This window comes from Carassius gibelio, chromosome B3, assembly GCF_023724105.1.
Source record: "Carassius gibelio isolate Cgi1373 ecotype wild population from Czech Republic chromosome B3, carGib1.2-hapl.c, whole genome shotgun sequence".
In the NCBI taxonomy this organism is placed as follows: domain Eukaryota; kingdom Metazoa; phylum Chordata; class Actinopteri; order Cypriniformes; family Cyprinidae; genus Carassius; species Carassius gibelio.
Window position 1 is genome coordinate 4560757 of NC_068398.1, and position 23206 is coordinate 4583962.

Genomic DNA, 23206 nt, shown 5'->3' on the forward strand with positions numbered 1-23206 from the left:
TGTTGGAACCGCAGGCGGTGAGTAAAACTGCTTCAAATATCTCTGCCTCCTTGTTAGTGCGTCCGCCTCCCATGCCTGAGACCCGGGTTCGAGCCCCGCTCGGAGCGAGTAGTTGCTCTCATTCAGTTTCAGCCTCGGGATCTGATTCTGGATCATAAATAAACGGCTGAATCTGACTGTTAGCCATGGTTTGTTTTGGATATTTTTTTTCCTCACGGTAATGTCACAGCTTCCAAACGCTCTAAACGCAAAAGCCTACTGGCGCTCGTGATTCTTTAGCTCCGCCCACACGTCACACCTCCAGCCGGTCGTGTTTTTCCGGGAAAAATCGGTACAGACTATCTTTCTCTTATGAATATAATAAAACTAAAGACTTTTTGGAGTTATGAAGGATGCAGTACTACTCTATAGGTACTCAAGATTAACAGGATATTGAGTGAAAACGAGCATTTCACCCCCCCTTTAATAACAGCCAGTTCACAGAGACTCACCAAAATTGGACAATAGAAGATTGGAAAAAACGTTGCCTGGTCTGATGATTTCTGCTGTGACATTCAGGTGGTAGGATCAGAATTTGGCATAAAGAACATGAAAGCATGGATCCATCCTGCCTTGTCTCAACGGTTCAGGCTGGTGGTGGTGGGTGTAATGGTGTGGGCGATATTTTCTTGGCACACTTTGGGCCCCTTAGTACCAACTGAGCATCATTTAAATTCCATAGCCTACCTCAATGTTGCAGACCCTGTCCATCCCTTTATGACTACAGTGTACCCATCTTCTGATGGCTACTTCCAGCAGGATAATGCACCATGTCACAAAGCTCAAATCACCTCAGAATGGTTTCTTGTACATGACAATAAGTTCAACTCTTCTCAAATCGCCTCCACAGTCACCAGATCTCAAGCCAATAGAGCACCTTGGTTTGGGATGTGATGGAACAGGAGATTCCCATCATGGATGGATGCAAATAAATGATGAAAAAACACTACCGCAAGCCACTGACAACTAGGGGTGGCGCGGTTCAGTTTGGTTTCAGGTTTCAGTACAGTTCGGTATGTGCTATTTTTATGGACAAATTAATCTTTCTGATAAAAATAAAATAAAAATAGAATATCCTATCCAACTTCAAGCAACAACACAAATAAATACAATAGAGTAAAGATACAAAAATTAAACCGTGATTTTCAGTTTTTTGTTTAGGGAGGTCTAGCATTAGTTTTTAGGTACAGAAATTGAATAAAGTAATCAAATGTAAAACAGCATTGCATATTGGACTGTATAAATTAAAGATTATTCTTAAAGTTACAAAAGCTTTTTAATCAAAAGCAGTGAGTGATTTCTTTGTTGTTGCTGTTCGAATAAGACTCTAAGAGAATACACTGATCTAGTAGGCCTACGTTCAGCCGGCTATGTCTGCTGTAGGATACTTACCAAGACGGGCATTTTGACATAATTTTTGTCTAACTTTTTGTCCATTTAAACACAATACTTCAGACAGATCTTATATTTGGGCGCCTTCTGAGGCGCGGGTTTATGCGATTCGGATGAGTGCACAGAGAAATCTACTCACTGCGCGCACGAGCTTGTGTCCCCTGGTTAATAAATGTTTAACCTGACAAAGCTTAAACGAGTTAAGTTTAAACACAGATATCAACGTGTGCTGTTCAGGTCTCACCTGTGTGCACGCGCTATCAGCACCCAGGTGATGATGGAATAAATGACTGCTCATATTCCAGCATACGACATTCACATTTGAACAAGAGTGCATGATTTGTCCAAGGTTTTTTTTCCCTCTCATCGCTGTTGTTGTAATGTCTGGGAAGCCAGAATGTGTGATTTATAGCAAACCATATTACAGGTGGTTTGTCAGATTTAAGTGGTGAACCAAACGGTTCGTGTTTTTTTTTTTCAGCGATCAGCAAACCGTGCCATCCCTACTGAGAAGAGTGTAGTTTTTTAACTGACAAAACCTCAGAAATGGCGAGAAAGACTGCTGCATGTGGTATGAACTCTGGCAGCTGCCAGAAATAACCAGTCATGTGACAGCTGCCACAAACTAGGCCCAAACTAGCCCCAGCTAGGGCTGGGCAAAAAAATTGATTTTTCGATTAATCATTTTTTTTAAATGTGGTCGATTCAAAATCGATTCTCAAAGGCCATGAATCGATTTTTTTCCATATTTATTTCTAAAGACATTGAACCCAAGATTAGCGGTAATCTAATTACAAATCTTCTCCACTAGATGTCACCCTCTTATGTGCCTTGTGCGATGTTACCAACGAACCTGTCATTCATTCATTCAGTGCTTAAAGCAGTGGTTCCCAACCCGCGTCCCATCACGAATTCAAATGCGGCCCACCATATGCTGAACACAAAGACACACACACACAAAACTTATGCAACTCACTTAAAGAAGTTCAAGCAAATGGAATCACCATATACTATGCAGCAATCATGCTTAATTGAAGAAATGTGGCAAAACTTCTCATATTATTAAATTCGAAAGTGCTTTCCATTTTTGGATCAACATTTGTGAACGCACATTTTCTGCAATGTGGCGCTTCAAGTCATGCTCCCGTGCCCGTCTTACAGACTGCATCTTAAAGCCTCTTATACTTTCTGCGTCCGCGAGTCCACTATGGACCGCTAGGTAGGCATGACGTAAAAATCGTCATCGGAGTGTGTGTGCCGAGGCTCTGAGCAGACGACAGCGTGGACAGTAGGCTTCAAAAGCACAATTGCACATGTGCGGGCAGTGTGAAGAAACTCTTTGCTACGCGAACCTGTGCAATCCGTCAATAAATGAATATAAAGACAGCGATGTGCAATGACAGAATCAGGTGTAGTAGAATTATTTATTTCAATGAATCTAATCGATTAGATATCATAATATCTAGACTATAATATTATAAATCAGGTTGGTTTGTTTTGGTGACACAATATGTGTGCGGCCCACGAGACTTGTACTTGTACTTCAATCATTTTCCTCCACAAAACACGTAGGCCTTACCTAATCTTGGTGAGTTAATGTTTTTCAAATAATAACTAAATATTAATTTAGTCTTAAATGCATAATGTAGACAGAGTAGGCTATATAAGCTAATGTTGGCATTATTCTTTTATTATGTCAGCTGCTATGGCAAAGCAAATCCGGCAGAGCCTTTATCTTAATTAATTTCGTTATTGCCAAATACCTATCTTAATTTAGTCTTAATTAAAAAAAATTAAGAAAGACTGGTTTTTATTGGTGCGTTGGCCTATTTATATGCTAAATGAGCCTATACCTAGGGCTATTTATAGAGTGCTGAGCTATTACAATGTTACAGAGGACTTATTTTATTTCTTTGTTCAAACTTCCAAGTGGCCTATTATGTTAGTCATGTATAAATGACTCATTCCTGGCAAAAGAGCTGGGTGCGTGCGTACATTTGAATAATGTCAGGTTGTAAATGGGTTTGGGCTTTTAAATAGCTGTCAATCAAAATGTACTTGCCAGGCTCGGGTCCTGTTGGGCTTAACTTTTAAGGCCCGATTACAGCTCTAATAGAAAATCGAATCGAGAATCGAAATTGAATCGAGAATCGAAATCGAATCGATTTGAGAGCTTGTGAATCGAAATCGAATCGATCTGAAACATGTGAATCGATACCCAGCCCTAGAAACTGCAATATTTTTTTCAGGATTCTATGATGAATAAAGTTTAAAAGATCGGCATTTATTAAAAATCTAAATCTTTCTAAAAATATATAAGGATGCACAATAACCTATAATTCCTTAAATATGAAAGCCAATAACCGATATGTTGGCCGATAAATCTAAATCCACATTTTTAAATAATTTTTGAGAGCCTGATAACCAAAACGTCTCCCCACTAAAAGGTTTAATCACTTCAACATAAATCAAACATAAAGCAACCTTACAAATAAATGAAATAATGCTTAAATAAAAGTTACTGGACAACATTACTTACATATAAAAAAAATTTACAAGGATAGTGGCGTAGCAGATTGGGGGGCCCGGGGCGTGTTGCGGCGTAAACATGGCACATAAACCCAAACAATTCACAACATTTTTTATGCTAATATTCGGTATATTGGCTCTTCCCCCCAATACATTATTAATTATTTAAGAATATATTAAACTGAAAACATTTACATGTGTGGAGATATAATTTTACATAAAGTTTGAGTAGACAGGAATATTTTCTGTAAAACATGTTAAAGTTTACTTAATAAAATATTGACAAATATTTCTAATTAATATATAGACATATTGCAAATAATAGATTTAAAGATCTGATATCTAGATGTATTTACATTTAAAGGAAATAAATATTTAAATATTTCCAATATATATTTTCATATATTTATTATGTTTAAAATATTAAAAAGTGTCTAAAATCTATTTCAAAATACATTTTATTCCATTTTAATTTAAGATATTTAAATATACATAAATCTACTTATTATTAATATATTTCAATCTATGTGACTTCTTTATGGGTTATATGCTGGATTTATCATTTTCAATAAAAATGGTTTAAAGGCTGAAATGCTGTTGAATAAGTTTTTTTTTTTTTCCTATATCTGAACTGTAAGTCATGTCATTTTATGGTTCAATGCTGTATGTTAACATAAACATTGTCCAACACTACTTCTAATTAATTCTGCAGTTAGCGTAAATAGTGAAATAAACTAAATTGTTAATCATGATATATGTTAAAAATATTTTTGATTGACATTTAAACTCCTATCTTATTATCTTTATATAATTTTATTTTTAATTTTTTATCACTATCTTTAAATAAATTACTAATAAAAAAAGTCTGGGGCATGTTAAAATATGCAAGATTACAAAATTAACCAACATAATCGCGATTATGATTCTTGCCATAATCAAACAGCCCTAGGAAAAACTCTAGTACAGATTAAGTAAACACCAACCTCCTTGTTCCTCGTGTTTTATTCCCCAGGTTTCTGGTTCCTCTTGTTTTATTCTCCAGGTTTCTGGTTCCTCCTGTTTAATTATCCAGGTTTCTGGTTCCTCTTGTTTTATTCTCCAGGTTTCTGGTTCCTCTTGTTTTATTCTCCAGGTTTCTGGTTCCTCTTGTTTTATTCTCCAGGTTTCTGGTTCCTCTTGTTTTACTCTCGAGGTTTCTGGTTCCTCTTGTTTTATTCTCCAGGTTTCTGGTTCACTCGTCTTCTCCTCTTTAACGCACACCATCTTCACAGCAGCAGTTCGCAGTTCAGTTATTCACGTTACTCCTCCAGATATTCCTGCTTGCTTCAAAACGTAAAGACTATGTGGATAAAATTATAGGTATTCGTTTACCTGTTTCAAAAGCGGTATTTTTGTACTAAAGAAACAATTCTAACCAATTAACATCCCTAGAAAACAACAGAGAGCGCGGTGAAACTTATCTTCTTCTTCTGTGGTTTAAAGGTGTTTGGCAAACAGAGTCTGTGTTTAGCGCCAAACGCTGGACTGGAGAGAGAATCGACGAAAGGAGGAGATGTATTACTCGGTGCGTGTGTTTATAAAGCCGATCTGCACAAATAAATCTTCCTGAGTGAAAATTAGAGGAGAAAAACGAGCGAATTATAAGTGAAATTCACACAATGTTGCAGCATGTAAATATGTAAATAAAGAGCAATGAAAAAACGCGGCAATGCTAAAATGCCTAATAATTAAAAATTAAAACACTCATAATTTAAACAGGTTTAGCATGAAAAACAACATCCTTCGATTATGTGTCCATCTGGGACTTAACACATAACCGAATGTGTTTACAAGGATATCCTGATATAGTTTTGAATTCAAGAAGAATTCCAATCACCACAAAACTTCTGGTCCACAGCCAGGTAGGGAAAGTGCTTTATTTGGATATTTTATGAGGTATTCATAACTATCAAATATATGATGTAAATGACATAAAAAGCCAAATAAATATTATAAAGTACACATAATGAAAATAGTGGTCCCTTGGAGTTGTATCACTGGTTTAACAGTAAGTGGTTTATAAAGAACCTGAAGAATAAGTTTTAATTAAGAAATATAGTGGAGTAAAATTAAAAGTAGGTTGAAACACAAAAATTAAAGTAAAGTACAGATACAACCAAACGTGAAGTGACATACAGCCAAGTATTGTGACCCACACTCAGAATTTGTGCTCTGCATTTAACCCTTCCAAAGTGCACACACACAGCAGTGAACACACACAAACCGTGAACACACACCCAGAGCAGTGGGCAGCCATTTATGCTAAAGGGCAAAGTCGTGGTCCTGCCGGCCCGAGACTCAAACCCACAACCCTAGTGTTAGGATCCAAATTCTCTAACCACTAGGCAATAAGTCATGGATTTGCTCAGGGAGTAGCAAGCAGGGAGCAATGAACATGGTGCAGGGATCATTTCAATCAGAACACAGTTCATTCTCTTAGACATGATGGAAAACATGGATGCTGAAATATGCTAACTATTGTAATTTTCCACGCTCAGCCTAGTGGGTGTTCTTTTTTTTTTTTTTACCTCCAAGATCGAGTTCTGTGACTTGGGAGCTTAAGGGGTTATTGGACAGTATCTTTATATATATATATATATAAGTTATTTGCTTTATACACTTAATACTATTTATTCTATTAGAATTTCCTGTAAAAAGTTTTTAATTTTTTTGATAGGACAAACATTCTCCATAATATAGCCTAACAGAGTGGAACTTTAAGGATGGGGCAAGCAGGATAACATAAAAAAAAAAAAGTTAGGCATGAAAGTTAAAGCTTACCTCAGTTTCCAGTGGGAAAAATAAATGGTCACTTCTATAAAATTGTCTCAATGAAAATGCAGTTGGTTTTGGAAGGTGAGAAAGTATGTACTAACAGGGTGGAAAATGACTTCAGGGACACAGTAATTGAAGAAAATTGTAAAAAAAACAAAAAAAAAAAACACACAACAACCATATTTTCACATGATTAATATGCATGATTAGAGGCAGTTTAGCCTAGTCTATAACATAATTAAAACACATTTTTAGTTTTTTTTTCCTAATCATTTCTTGTGGAAGTTGATTACTTTGCACTGAGGACATAATAAAATTGAATGCATACATCAATGAAAAAGGTGTAAATAGTAATTTCTATTATCCCTGTTTAAGTGATAAAGAAGACCTAAATATACAATTTAAGCCATATCTTATTAATATATGTGACTCATTTTAGAGAACACATGATTAAAATACATCATTGGAACATAAAAGTCACTGTATAACAGGAACAGAGCGCTGAAAATTGTTTAATGCAGCATTTCTTAAAATACAGAAAATAGATCAATCAAAACACGATTTAAATTATAATATGAACCCAGGGTTAAGTGTAGAGTGATAACAGAAATCATAAATTAGTGGGTTTGTTTGCACGCTTTTCTCCAGCACGCTTTCACTTGTCTACCACAGAGAGTTACACGCTCACAGAATCAGTTTTCATGTGACTCGCTCGTTTATGGATCTGTTTACTGAATGATTACTTAAAATTAATATATTTACAGCAGGGGTTCAGATAAAAAATCGGCAGCTGGCAGCAGGAAGTGGCTGCCATTGACAGCCAGAAGGTAAGCGGGACCTGCCAATCGGTGGCAGCCAATCAGTATCGACCAACGTGGGCGCAACCAATCAGATATAACTGCACCCAAATGCTTCAGTAATGGTTGCGACTGATCAAACGGTAAGTTCGGAAATAGGGCTTGGGCGCCGCGTTGCATTCTGGGACGTGGCGGTCCTGCTGGTAGCTTCGCGAATGTAAACATTCAGCAAGTCGAACGAGAAGATGCAGAGTTGGGAGAAAGAGAAAGGATGGTAAAATTGCGAAAAGGTTGTGGGATTTAAAGGGATACACAAAATAGGGATGTCAGGGACTGGTATGTGCACAAAATCGGCACTATTAACGGTTTGGATCCATATGAAATTCCCAACAAAGAGTGGAGCACCGACGATTACTTGCTGCCACCCTTTTGCATTACAGATATCCTAGGCTACATTGTTTGTTTTGTGAGCGCCTACACTTCAGAACAGTTCCGAAGTTTCAAGTCATTGGAGTCTCATGTGCAGTTCACAAATGGATATATATGTTCAGGAGTTGCAGATCATAAAACCGGCAAACAGTATACGTTACAGTAATCTGGACAAAGGTAAGCTGCGCTACACCTTGCTTTTTGGTAAACGTTAGTGCTAACAACCATTCACACACGTAATTACTTTTAACAAAAGTGTAGTTAGAAGCTGTCCACCCTCCCATTTTTATCCGGGGTTCTCACGTATTTGAGCTCTTTTCCCACTGTCTTCCCGTTTTACTATTTTCCTATAAAATATCCCGCTAGCCCTTCGATCGGACCTGTCAGTCTCTGTACTGTTGTGCTGTTGCTACCCCTTGCCCTTCCAGCGAAACATATGTTTTCAAAGCATCGTTTTGCTCACTTGAAAGCAACCTTTAGCGTGATGTTGGGCTTTTTAAGATAGCATGGTTGTTGTGAGAGCACAATTTCAAGCAAATCTGCAACTAAAGTCACGTTAGACCTAGCTTCACAAATCGCTTAACATTAGTTAATGCAGCAGTTTTGTTTTTGCTGTCAGCAGAGGGATAGCAACAAAAAGATGAATGTTGAAATTTCTCGTATTTTGGATAAGTAACCCGAGAAATTTCCCTTATTTTCAATGTTGACTTAAGCTATATTAATTAGTATTCAGATGTTATGGTCTCCGTGATCGCGTCTCCAAGCAGGAAAGCGGTGATAAGTTAATCCATTCTCATTTTATTTTCCCCATGGCGATTATGTGTTGCGCTATTACACCCCACAATACAGCAACGGTTTACCATGGTTGAAATAGATTTTTAATTAATCAAATTAAGACACACGAATGAGAAGGGAGTATGTCTAAACACTGCGCAGTAGTCCGGTGAGGTAAAATACACATTTTTGGTGAGGGTTTTTAAGAGCATTTTAGAGTTAAGTATCACGTTATTGGTGTCGCTTAAACCCGCTGACATGAAAAACAACCCGCGGAGCAGTGTTAAAGTAGCCCAATTCTTGGCAACACTGGTTTGTTCGCGAGATCGATTCTCTTGCGGTACTTTAGATGCAGTTGCCTAATTGTTACTGGTTAGGTAGCCGACCGGTGTTCCAATCCTGACTCTATGCTGCTCCTGTTCCACTCTCTCCACCCAACACTTTTCTGTCCTGTCCACTTCAGCGCAAAAAATAAAATAAAATAAAATAAAGCCTGTGTTGTACAAAACCTGAAGATCCATTCACAATGTAGACCTTGTTCAGGAAAAGTTTGTAATAAAATATGTGAAAAATGCAGTGGTAAATGACATAACCTTTGCAGTATAGCCTATGCCTATTTAATTTAAAATAAGATAGGCTATATTCTGTTCTAAAAAAAATACATTTTGTTCATCAAAGACATGATGATTTATTGCAAAGGTATATTATAATATAAACCAATTGTAACCACATTTGTCATTAGGACAATATAGGGAACAAATAAGAAAAATAGAAACAAAGATCAGAAATGTGGTATATATCCTAGTCTACTATACTTGTCACACTTGTAATTTCTGTTGCCATCACTTCGAAAATGAAGCCATTCCAATAATGGTGTTTTAAGAATGTGTTTGTTTAACATTATGAAATAACACCATAAACACGTTACAAGAACGTTGTTATGAGAACATCAGTCAAGTACAAAAAAACACCATAAAGACGTAACAAGAACGTTGTTATGGGAACGTTTTCCCTCAAAATTATGAGAACATCAGTCAAGTAAAAATAACATCATAAAGACGTTACAAGAAAGTTGTTATGGGAACGTTTTCCCCCAACATTATGAGAACATCAGTCAAGTAAAAATAACATCATAAAGACATTACAAGAACGTTGTTATGACAACGTTTTCCCTCAACATTATGAGAACATCAGTCAAGTAAAAATAACATCATAAAGACGTTACAAGAAAGTTGTTATGGGAACGTTTTCCCTCAACATTATGAGAACATCAGTCATGTACAAATTACACCATAAAGACATTACAAGAACGTTGTTATGACAACGTTTTCCCTCAACATTCCGAGAACATCAGTCAATTAAAAATAACATCATAAAGACGTTACAAGAACGTTGTTATGAAAACGTTTTCCCTCAACGTTACGACAATGTATTTTAACTATGAAAACATTATAAGACTGTTCCAGAAACATTATGTCAGGAACGTTTTTTTCTAACATTTACATAACTTTTATATAATGTTAGTGAAAGTTATGGGAATGTTCCCTGTTAGCTGGGTTGTTAGGAGGCCATGATGGTCAGAGGCCAATGGGCGAATTGAGCCAGGATGCCGAGGTCACACCTCTACTCTTTTCGAAAGAGTAGAGAGTCAAGACCTCGGTTTAACATCTCATCCGAAGGACGGTGCTTGTTGACAGTATAGTGTCCACATCACTGCACTGGGGCGCTAGGACCCACACAGACCACAGGGTGAGCACCCCCTGCTGGCCTCACTAGCACCTCTTCCAGCAGCAACCTAGTTTTCTCAGGAGGTCTCCCATCCAGGTACTGACCAGGCTCAGCCCTGCTTAGCTTCAGTGGGCAACCGGTCTTGGGCTCCAGGGTGATATGGCTGCAAACATCTATGAACTTCCGTTGTTTATATTAAGAGCACACTGGCGGACTCACATTGGCGGACGCCGGAGAAGCAGTCATAAAAGTGTTCAGCTATCTCATTGGGGAGACGGGAAGAGAACTATGTGAGACCCTGGTTCCCGCATCGTCTCCGGATCGGACAGTAAGCAGCTTAATACGTGCCTTGGATGATCATTGCAATCCAAAAGTGAACGAGACAGTTGAAAGGTACTGTTTTTTTGTCAGGAATCAGACCTCTGATGAGAACCTTGACAGATATGTAACGGATTTAAGAATAATTGCTAGTACGTGTAATTTCGGCCAGATCAAAGACTCTCTAATCGACAATAGAATTGTTTGCGGCATATACAGTTCAGTTTTGAGAGAGAGGCTTCTGCGGGAACAAGATTTGACTTTGGAAACATTGGACATTTACTTACCGCTGACGGGCTCAGAGTCGACCCTGAAAAGGTTCCTGGGCATGGTAAACTATCTCTCGAAATTCTGTGATCACCTGTCAGATGGCTGTGAGGTACTGAGGCAGTTAACTCATGAAGACAGTATCTGGGAATGCTCAGATGTACAAGAGAAAGCATTCACAACGCTCAAGGATGCCATCACCAAAGCTCCGATTCTCAACTATTATAACCCAGATGAAACACTGACACTTCAGCGTGATGCATCAGAGACTGGGTTAGGGACCGCTTTACTTCAGAAGGGGGCACCAGTTGCTTATGGAAGCCGGGCATTAACTTGGGGTTATGCCCAAATAGAGAAGGAATGTTTGGCCATTGTCTTCGGTATGGAAAAATTCCATCAGTATACATACGGGCGAAAAGTCAATGTACATTCCAATCATAAGCCACTGGAAAATAAAGTAAGAAAACCCCTGCTGACACCCCAAAACGCCTTTAAAGAATATTACTTAGGCTACAGAGATATGATATTGAAGTCAAGTACATTCCAAGGAAGAGCATGTTGCTAGCTGACACGCTATACTTACCTGAACATGCATGCCAGGGTTCAGTATAAATGAAGAGAGAGAGTATAACATGGTCCAGCACATACATATTGCAGAACAAAGACTCCAGACCATCAGAGAGGAAACAAGCAGGACAGAAATTGCAGTCACTAATTAAATTAATAAAAGAAGGTTGGCCAATGAACAAGAAAAACATACCGAGCGACATTGCACACTATCACTCCTTTCAAGAGGAACTGAGTGCCCAGGGTGGAATTGTCTTCAGGGGAGGAGAGCGTTATAATCCCCGATGCACTCAGGGGTGACAGTGTTCGGCGCATTCACTCCTCACATTTGGGCATAGATGCATGTCTAAGAAGGACAAGAGAATGTGTTTATTGGCCGGGGATGAATGAACAGATAAAGACATTCATAGAGAAATGTTACGTCTGCAGGTCTATGGATGTGAAACAGCAGAAGGAGACTCTACAGTCTCACAAACTACCCAGTAGCCCGTGGTCTAAGGTGGGGACAGATATATTCACTTTAGACAGCAGAAACTACCTAATCACTGTTGACTACCTCTCTAATTTCTGGGAGCTTGACTACTTACCTGACACACAATCCATCACTGTCATCCGTAAGCTGAAAGCCCATTTCGCAAGACACGGTATACCGGATGTCGTTATCTCTGATAATGGCCCACAATACACATCAGAAGATTTCAAAAGGTTCAGTAGACTGTGGGAATTCAAACACAAAACATCTTCACCTGCATACCCACAGAGCAATGGGATGGCAGAATCAGCTGTAAAGTCTGCAGAACGACTGTTGAAAAAGGCAAAAGCTGACGGGAAAGATCCATACCTCGCCATCCTTGATCAGGGAAATACACCATCACAATGGATCAAAGCAAGTCCAGCGCAGCGGCTGTTCAGTAGGAGAACTAGAACTCTGATGCCCATGCATGACAACCTGCTACAACCAAAGGTAATTCATTCACGACAAGAGCAGATTGAAAACAGAAACCGTCAGGCTGTATACTATAACAGACATGCAAAGGACCTAAATCTTCTAAAAGAAGGAGACAGAGTTCATGTCCAGCCAGGAGAGCTGAACAAAACATGGAGAAAAGCGACTGTTGTGAAACCTGTGGACTACAGATCATATGATGTCCAGCTTGACTCAGGAAACATTCTGAGGAGAAACCGCCGACACCTCAGGAAGGACAAAGTGATAGTAAAGGAACAAACCGAGACCAGACAGCATGCAGAAGTACCCAGATACAGTGTGACAGACTTAAACGCAAGCAAGGACACTCCCAGCGTTTCTATCACAAAGTCTGGAAGAAAAGTGATCATACCTTCCTACCTTAAAGACTATGTTCAGTAACTTAGTAATAATTACCTCCAATTCTCCAGTGAGAAGAAGAGAAAAAGAAAAGATGACACTAGACACTTTATTTTGTATGAGTTTAACACGTAACACTTTATTGTGTTATTAAGGACACATTACAAATTCAGTTAAATACAAAGTATAGTGAACATATACATACAGGTTTTCTGAGTTAGTTCATGAAGTTCTTAAGTGATCAAATTATCTATCCTTTATGTTGGAAAAAAAAGAGAAAGGATATTGGGATGGTTGTGGTTGCAGCACAGTGTCAGGACAGATGAGGATCCAAGAGCGGAATGAGGCTGAAAATTTACTTTATTAAATGGAACGTCTTAACATCAAAAAACAAAACAAAAACCAACTGGGGAAAAAAACTCAGTCTTTGCTTCCAACTGCTCAGCAGGCAGGTCGTGCGCTCAGCCTCCCAGAGCGCCATGAGAGAAGGAGCAACAAATCCAAAACGGTAGGCAGGAGAATGGTCGGACAGACAAGGGGTCAAGCGAGGTGCAGACAGGGCTGAGAACGGCGGGCAGTACCAGGGTCAAAAACAGTCCAGGTCGAGAACCAGAAGAGCAGTCTACTAGTTATCTTTTTTTGCTCAGGATGAGAAAGTTTTGATTATTAGCTGTTTTAGCAGATAATTCTTTTAAGTCAGTCTCTCCAGAAAAACGCGATTATGCGATCGCATGATTTAATGCATAATCAGCCAAAGGCCGCATATTTATGCGGGGTCGCATTTTTCAAATATGCCGCTCTTTTGCCGCATAAATTGCCGATTTCAGAAAGCAAAATATGCGGGGCTAGCATGATTTCATAATCATGATTTTCATAATTGCATAATTGCATCATTGCAAAAACTCACATATATATTAGCAGAAAGTTGAAAAATTTTGCGTTTACTTCACACAAGTAAAGCGCCATTTCTCCCTATTGCCATGGGGACCTTATGAAGTGACGTAATTATGTGACGTGAACATCATCTGCAAACCCCGCGGTGAAACCAGGGTGAAACTTGAAGCGCGCAAATCATTCTTATTTGCCAACAAAAATAAGCACAAAAGAACGCGCAAAACAGTTTCTCGGTTTGTTACATGACAGTGGAGCCAAATTATATTGCGAGAACTTGCGAAAACTGAGGTTTGATGAAATAGAGAAAAAAAGGTGATTCCCCCAACACCCCCTTCTCACTAGGCTACTAAGCACTGTTGTAGTTTCATTCAGAAGTTGATGCAACTTTACAGTTGTAAGATTGCACTTTTTTGTTACAGAACAGTACCAAAAACTTACAGTTGTAATTATATTAGTAGTATGTAAAATAATTTACGTTGCAGTAAGAGATTGCAACTTAAATATTCTGTGATTTAGTATGCTCGCTTATCATAGGAAGTAATAAGAAATTACTCTTTACATTAAAGGGGGGGTGAAATGCTATTTCATGCATACTGAGTTTTTTACACTGTTAAAGAGTTGGATTCCCATGCTAAACATGGACGAAGTTTCAAAAATTAAGTTGTACGTTTGAAGGAGTATTTTTGTTCCCAAAATACTCCTTCCGGTTTGTCACAAGTTTCGGAAAGTTTTTTTCGAGTATGGCTCTTTGTGAGGTTAGATGGAGCGGAATTTCCTTATATGGGTCTTAAGGGCACGTCTGCCGGAAGAGCGCGCGCTCCCGTATAGCAGAGCACTGAGAGCACAACAGACTTCACTGATCAGAGCGAGAGCGTCGAGAAATGTCACAAAAGGAGTGTGTTTTTGGTTGCCAGGGCAAGACTACCCTGCACAGATTACCAAAAGAGAAACAGCATTAAGGGACCAGTGGATGGAGTTTATTTTTACAGAGCATCAACGAAGTTGTGCAAGTGTTTTTGTTTGTTCCCTGCATTTCTAAAATGCTTGTTTTACAAACAAGGCCCAGTTTGACGACGGATTTGCGTATCGTTTATTTCTTAAGGATGATGCAATCCCAACAAAAAAGGGTCACGATTGTGTGTTGGAACCGCAGGCGGGGAGTAAAACTGCTTAAAATATCTCTGCCTCCTTGTTAGTGCGTCCCCTCCCATGCCGGAGACGCTGGTTCGAGCCCCGCTCGGAGCGAGTCGTTGCTGCTGCTGCTCTCGTTCAGTTTCAGCCTCGGGATCTGATTCTGGATCATAAATAAACGGCTGAATCTGACTGTTAGCCATGGTTTGTTTTGGATGATGTTTTTTTTTTTCCTCAAGGTAATGTCACAACTTCCAAACGCTATCAACGCAAAAGCCTACTGGCACTCGTGATTCTTTAGCTCCAGCCGGTCGTGTTTTTTCCGGAAAAATCGGTACAGACTATGGAGTTATGAAGGATGCAGTACTACTCTATAGGTACTCAAGATTAACAGGATATTGAGTGAAAACGAGCATTTCACCCCCCCTTTAAGGTAGTAGCCTAGTGAGAAAAAGGTGTTGGGGGAAACCGCAGTTTTTGCAAGTTCACGCAATTTCATCGCATAAAATTGCAAAAAATATCACGCATATTCCATCACATTTTTTAAGAAAACGTGCCGTGAAATCAAGGATTTTTGCTCGCAACAATCACAAAAAAAGTCTGTGTTTTTCTGGAGGGACTGTTAAGTAAAATATTAAAACAGTATAGATTTCATGAGGAAAACACTGGAAAAATAATCATTTTCTGTCACGTGGCACAGCTCTAAAGGTAAAATTACAATACATATAAAAACAATTTATTTTAATTTATTTATTTTGTCTGGCAGGCACGTGCACAGGTAGGGCTCAACCTGTGCAGAGCACATGCCCTTACACTGCGAAATGCCCTTTTTTTAGTGGTGTTTTTTTATTATTATTTTTTTTAATCAATGCTATTGGTTACCCTTTACGCCTGTCTGTCTGTTTTACAAATATTTAGCAAATGAAAGTTATTAAAATGAGCTTCTGTAAATCTTATTCGATCCTCAAGCTGTCAGTAAGCTGATAACTCCGCCCCCTCTATATTCATGGACCATTTACGCAAAAACCGGAAACACATCAATGAAGTGTAAACCCAGTTCCGGTGTGAGCTTTGTTGGCGGAGAAATCGAAATGTCAGCTAGAGTGTTTTCGACGAGCCTGAGTTTTCTTCCGAAGTTCACCAGCGCCGATGTGGTGAAGAGTGTGGAGGTGCATTCATCCACTAAAGGGAACAAATTGGACAAAGGATACAAGTTCTTCCAAGAAGAGTTTATCCACAATTACCAAGGTAAGCTTTAGCTAGCTTTAGCCATAGCACCGGTTATAACTCTGTTAACGTTAACTGTATATCTTAGGTGTTGCGAATTTGTAATATAAGGTATAACACATCGCAGTGAATATGTTGTGTGTATGTTTAACTGAGAAGGCAAGAGATTAACGTAACAACCAGTAATTTGGTGAAGCTGTAACGTTACTAGGTAACGTTGAATGTGAAATGTTACTGAAATTGTCTTGTAAAGTTGTGTATTTCTATGTGAGATAACACGTAATGTTTTCTTGTTGTATGCAGTTATAGTATCAAATATACTCCAGGGACAGGTAGTAGTGAGAGGTAAATGCTTCAGGTCAATGAGAAAGAGCGAGGAGCCTCACAAACTGGAGGTTTGACTATAAACAGACAGAATGCCGTTTGGCAAAAGTTGCCCGTTCTTGCTGCGGTTGCGGCATTTTCTTCACTTACTATTATTTTACTGAAAGTAGGGTGACCAGAAGTCCTCTTTTTCCCGGACATGTCCTCTTTTTTGATACCTATATAATAAAATAACATTGAACATACATGAAATGTAACCATATTTGCATTATGTACGCAGCTCTGCACACCCATTACTCTCAATGAAATATCTCTCAAACTCACTTCACTCTTCCTTTTTTTTTACCAACTCAAATCTGGTCACCCTACTGAAAGTTATAGTTTCATGTTATTATGAACATTGATGTAGCAACATAAGTATGACTTAATTGTAACCTATTTAATGTATTGTGTCTACATATCACTCGATGTAGAAAGTGCCAACCTGAAAGCTTTCTCCTGCAGTTGTGCGGCTGGTAAAGGATTCTGCAATCACATAGTTGCCATCCTGTACCAGACCGCACATTATTCACAGCTGGGTCTGCAGGCTGTTCCACCCCCACTGGCCTGCACAAGTGACTTGCAAAGATGGCACAGACCAAGAACAGAGGTGGGTTTGTGATAAACATGTCATTATGAATTAAGAACCGATGCGTATCTATCTGTCCTGCGAGATAGCACAAGAAACTCAGCAGCAATCCAAATGTCCTGCGTGGACACAGCTACGGCGAACAAGGCTGACTGCTAGTCGTTTTTGGGATGCTTGTTGTAGTAGGGCGTGTCGTGCAGAGCTGGAGTCTGCAGCTATTCAGATGATCAGAGGCTCCACAAAGCAAACAGTTGCAATGAAGCGTGGGCTACTAGTGGAGCCTGAAATACTGGCAAACTATGCTGAACTGTTGCGAGTTAATGTGTTGCCAGCAGGGTTCGTCATTCACCCTGATGCACCACATCTCGGGGCCAGTCCAGACGGTCGAGTGTATGACCCTTCAGAGTCACCTCCTTTTGGCCTGGTTGAAGTGAAAAGCAGCACAAAAACTGATCCATCTCAGGTTGCTCACCTCAAGGTGCAGGAAGGCCACGCCAGTCTGAGGCGTTCACATAAGTACTACTGGCAGGTTCAGGGCCAACTGGCAATCACAGGACTGACATGGTGTGACTTTGTTACCGATACCCTATCAAATTTAACCGTGGAAAGAATTTGGCGTGATGACTCATTCATTGCGGAAATGAAAGAGCAATTAGATATATATTATTATGGCACATACATGAATGCATACCTTAAATTACACTAATCTTGTCTTACCAATCAGTTTGTCTTAATGTTGATGATCTGTAATGTTAATTGTTTTATTGTAAATATTTGATGTTATGAGTTTTTATTAATCAGTTGATGTTACGCATACCAAAAAAATTAAATGATGCACAATTTTGATCAAAATTGTTTTATTTGTTCATCTATTTTTTGTGTGAAATCAAAGTCACATTTCAACAGAAAAATATTAAGAATATAACAATTATATTTAATTAGATTTTTAAGAATATGTGGGAACATTCAATTATTTACATACTATTAACACTTTATTTATATACCAAACATTAATTCACTCTTCAAAACAAAAAGGTCCTTGATAATTTGCCAAAACACAGCAGTTAAGCCAGATCTGATTCACACTGCCAATCAGTGTGAGCGGCACGGGAGAGTCCCAGATGTGAAAGGACTTTATCCTACCGATCACTCTTTCCACTATAATTCTGAGGCGGGCAATGGCTTGGGTTTGTTCCGTTTCCTCCTTGCTGAATTGAGCTGAACGCTTAAAAGGTGGAATGATGAGCTTAGATCCAACGTCAGCAAGGAGGTCTTGAATGAGGAACCCTTTGTCCGACATGACATCGTCTCCTGGCTCCAGCAAGGGAAGGACTCCACTGATCCTGGTGATCTCCTTATCTGAGATGCACCCAGTGTACAGGGGTGAGATGAATGTCACCAAACCATTGGGAGCAACTCCAATTAGCCCTTTCAATGTCGTCCTGTTTTTGTAATTTGAAAATGTTTCTGATTGTAAGGTCAGGGATGAGGCTGTTTCCAGGGCAATTTCTGTGCAGTCCAGTATCACTCTGACATTGGGACAGTACCGCTGGAATTTAAGGGGCATAGTGGACTTAACCTTTTCCCTGCTTATCCATATGGGAAGTGAGCTCAGCATCATAAAAAGTACACCAGTCTAAGTGCAGATGGTGCAATTGACTCCCAAAAAATAGTAAAAACACTCTCAGATGGAAATTTGGTGTAGAAACGTATTTGGTCGTCTGACGCACAGTATTGGCTGAAGAGAGTAGGGGGTGGTAGACCAGTGTTTTGCAATTTGGCTTCTAGGTCATGGATGTAATCCAAAGCCTCATCCAGAGCACCTGTAAAGATAAAGAAATTAAAAACCAGTCTTAACATATTTATGCTACATTTCAACACAACACAGTATTTTTAAGAATAAAAAGTATTTTAAGTATTTAATTACAAATTACACTTCATTTATTTTTTGTTAAGGAAAATACAAATGACAACATACTCAAAAGTAATTAAATACATGTAATTAAAATAGGGGAGAACAGGGCACAACCTAACACAAGGCCATTTGTAACACTTGTTTTAAATACTTTCACACTTGCTAGTATGATGAAACAGTGTATTTACTAGCTGCTACATCAATACATTTTTCATTATTGTTTAAAAAAAAATACATTATTTTATATGAACACTTAATAATTGTATTTTATTGAGAAAATATTTTAAGATTTCTTGTATTATTTTTTTTTTATTAGATCGGATTACATTTTAAACTGTTATATGGTCATGTTATATAATTTTTTGGGAAAAAAACCCTCTAAACCCAAAGTAGGTTTACAAAAATGGAGAAAGTCAAAAAGCGTTAGGTTGTGCCCGCTCTCTCCTACTGCCCATCTCTGGCCCCTTACAGCTAGACAGCATGAGACTATGTTACAGATGTAGGCTAACGTTAGTTAAATTTCGTGAACAGCTTATAATATAAACATCAGTTTGTTCAGGTATAAATGCATTTATCCAATAACGGTACACATAGTTGACTAGCGTTAACTAAACACATTATGAACAATCTTACCTGCAGGTGGGTGTGTCACATAGTCGTGATCCATCCTTGCTGCCTTAGCCACCATGTCGCTATCTTCACAGCATAGCTATATAGACTGACGTTTTAAGGTTCTGTCATATACTGACTCCCTTCTCAAAGGAGCAGTAAAGTTGTTCCAAGGGAATAGGCTTGGGACGACACCACTCTTCAGGCGAAGAACGACGCAGCCACCACTGTAATCATCCGGAGCGAAGTGCCGGCTGCAAACATAGGTGCTACCTGTTTTAACATTAAAACTATGCCCTTCCTCTCTTCGGATTGCCTGTATCCATTTGGGTTTCAGGTTTGGATCCACAGGAAAAGAATGAAAAGAAAGGTAGGGCTGTTTTTGGTTGGAAGACGAACAGCCTGGAACACAACAGAAACTGCGACTCTTTGACTCTGCCATTTTTCGTATATGCCGCGGACCGCTATGATAACAGGAAGTTCTAATACACTTCATTGACGTATTTCCGTTCGAAAAATGCGGAAGTGCGAAAAAGGTCTATTGAACCAACTGAAGTTCCACAGCAGCCGCACAGTAGACAACAGCTGAGCTGAACAAAGTTTTGCGAAGGGTAAATAAATATCTTGTTGTTTGAATAAGTACTACTAAACATTGTCTATAAAGGCTCATATTTTATTTATTTGATGTCTGACTGACTCAGACATGTGGGATGTCGCCTGAGAGAGAGGGCTAGCATTTGCCATCTAGTCATAGCCAATACATAGCCAACACTTAAATAGCCTGTGCATATAGTAGCATTTCATCTTTTATAAAATGCGATTTTGGCCAAATGCATTTAACACAGGAAAAACTGAGCGATCCATCTATATAGCTACAAAAACTAGTTTGTAACCTGTAGATGAAAATGTAATGTGATGCCGGCAGCGGCAGGCGCTGTCGCCGTTTTAATGACGGACAAAAAAAAACTATATATTGATTAGTAATACAACAACATATAATTTGTTTTTACCATCGGAAAATCATAACAGGTGCGCCCCCGCGCTGTTTTGTACTGGAACTAACACATAGCGACGAGTGATCCTCGTCACCTAGATAACTATATTTCTAAGAACTTTCTTTTTTGATTTATGATTGCTGATACACTTAATTTATTAACATTTAGGCTAATCATGTTATGGTATACTCTCCGTTCGTCCTCACATGTATAAAATGTTGTAAAACATGGTTTTACCACAGTAATGTAGTAGTAACTAAAAAAAAAATAGAAGATCACTGTGAAATCTTTATTTTTTATCATGCAGAATGTAATTCATGATTCATTCCAAGGCTTCATTTATTTGATCCAAAATACAGCAAAAATAGTTATATTGTGTAATATTTTTACAATTTTAAATAACTGTTTTCTATTTGAATATATTTTAAAATGTAATTTATTTTTGTGATCAAAGCTGAATTTTCAGCATCATTACTCCAGTTCAGTACTCTTCAGTGTCATGTGATCAGAACGCTTCAGAAACGCTTTTCACTGCAACTGTACTTTTCACACTATTTTTATTTATTTTTTCATTGCTGGCTTATTTTAGGGAAAGTGTAGTGAATAAGAGACCTTTAAGAGACCAACATCCCTGGTCCACCACAGTATCAAATTTTTGCCAGGTAGGCGAATACATGTTGGATATGTTGGGTATGTTTGTGTATGAGTCAAGTATTTTTTTCTCTATAAATGCAATTTAAGTACACAAGAGCAATTCACAAACAAAGGACCCTACAAATAATACTGACAAAAAAACGTACTAAATAATCTTGATATAAAAAAAGGGAGGGGGGGTGCCCTTTTTCAGTTTCAGCACATGCCCCTCAAGAGGTCTGTGCACGGCCCTGTCTGGACCTCTGCTTGGAAAACATAGAGGCCATGCCTCTCAGAACATTAATGAATACCCCTAACTTTTATCATAAAGAAATGCTTTATTGGTATGGTTTTGTAATATCTGCGTCACGTTTACTTGTGTCAAGGTAGATTTTTGTCTTATTATAGGATAAGTTTTAAACAGAGTAATGGATCAAAACAAACAAATAACAGGATGTACATTAATTAACCTTACATTTTAACACATTTTTTTCTTTTTTTTACAAAGATTATAGAATAGATCAGTGGTTTTCAACCTGTGGTCCACGGTGGTATTGCAGGTGGGCCACCAATTATTTTCTGTTCATTTCCAGTCCATTCTAGGGCTGTGCGATTAAAAGAAAACGTCCTAAAATCACGATTTGAGCGTGCGCATATGCCTAACTCCAGGTTCACACACTGTCTGTGATGCGCCTTTTTTCTGAGCCAATGTTGACGGATCAGAGCATTCTCACTGCGGTAAAAGGCTAGAAATAAAAACGTTCGAAAATAATTCATGTCTAACACATGAGCATAGAGTGAATTTGTTAGTGAACAGGATGCAGTTTAAGTGAGAGGAGACACGTTTTAAGTGTGCACACTCTCTCCTCGCAAAGCAGCGTGTATCTGAGCAAGCACGACCGGTTTTGTGACAGAGCAAAGGAAATCTGCTGCGAACAGAGAGATTCGCACTCGTGCATTATTTTAATGTGCTTTCGCGTTATATTTATGCGCTCTCACTGCTGACCGCATACACATACTGTATACACACTGCAAACACCTGAGGCACCGCTACAATTAATGAGCTCTATGAACAATGCATGGTAAAAAAGAAAAAAAAGTCCCTGTATACAGGATTTTTTATTTATTTATTTATTTTGCCACAAGTCTATACATTTTTTTACATCTTCACTATAGTGATAATTTTGACTTATGTCGGTTCTAGAGATGTTACAACTTTTTGATAAAGCTCTGATTGGTTTTCTTTTGGAAATATGTTTCAAATTAATCCTGAATGCATTTATGACTGTAAAAGCACAATTGCAAAATAAATCAAAAAAATCGCGATAGTTTTTTTTTTTTGTCCATATCGCACAGCCCTAGTTTATTCAATAAATATAGTTTAAAATCTAGCTTCTGAGTACTAAGTTATTAACCCAACAATAGCGGGGTCAGTTAATTTTTTTGAAGTGGGCCGCGCAAACATATGTGTTTGGTTGTGTGGGCCGCGAGTTGAAAAAGGTTGGGAACCACTGGAATAGATTTTGTCTATAGCCAAGATTTCAATACCTGATGATCGTGAATGGGATTTTTTTTAGCGAGTCATTAAATGACGTGAAACTTCAGACTTGACTAAGACTCCAGCGAAAAAAGACTTCAGACTTTACTCAGACTCTAGGTTAAAGACTTCAGACTTGACTAGGACTCCAGCGATAAAAGACTTCAGACTTGACTAGGACTCCAGCGATAAAGACTTCAGACTTGACTAGGACTCCAGCGATAAAGACTTCAGACTTGACTAGGACTCCAGCGATAAAGATTTCAGACTTCACTCAGACTCTAGGTTAAAGACTTCAAACTTGACTAGGACTCCAGCGATAAAAGACTTCAGAC

The 23206-nt window shown here is 38.6% G+C and overlaps 1 protein-coding gene and 2 long non-coding RNA genes across 5 annotated transcripts in view; 2 read left to right on the forward strand and 1 right to left on the reverse strand.

The window, feature by feature from the left end:
• The window catches only part of LOC127952541 (gastrula zinc finger protein XlCGF57.1-like), a 9818-nt gene extending 4226 nt beyond the window's left edge, over nucleotides 1–5592 (reverse strand). The window contains exon 1 of the mRNA XM_052551104.1: nucleotides 4944–5592. Within this exon, the coding sequence (XP_052407064.1) occupies nucleotides 4944–5223 (280 nt within the window). The 5' untranslated portion in view covers nucleotides 5224–5592. The remainder of the gene's footprint in view (nucleotides 1–4943) is intronic.
• The window catches only part of LOC127952629 (uncharacterized), a 66678-nt gene continuing 48018 nt past the window's right edge, over nucleotides 4547–23206 (forward strand). For both annotated transcript variants that reach the window (XR_008152994.1, XR_008152993.1), the window contains exons 1-2: nucleotides 4547–4972; nucleotides 5003–5152. This is a non-coding gene — a long non-coding RNA (uncharacterized LOC127952629). The remainder of the gene's footprint in view (nucleotides 4973–5002; nucleotides 5153–23206) is intronic.
• LOC127952643 (uncharacterized) overlaps nucleotides 23035–23206 on the forward strand; it is a 41284-nt gene continuing 41112 nt past the window's right edge. For both annotated transcript variants that reach the window (XR_008153014.1, XR_008153013.1), the window contains exon 1: nucleotides 23035–23156. This is a non-coding gene — a long non-coding RNA (uncharacterized LOC127952643). The remainder of the gene's footprint in view (nucleotides 23157–23206) is intronic.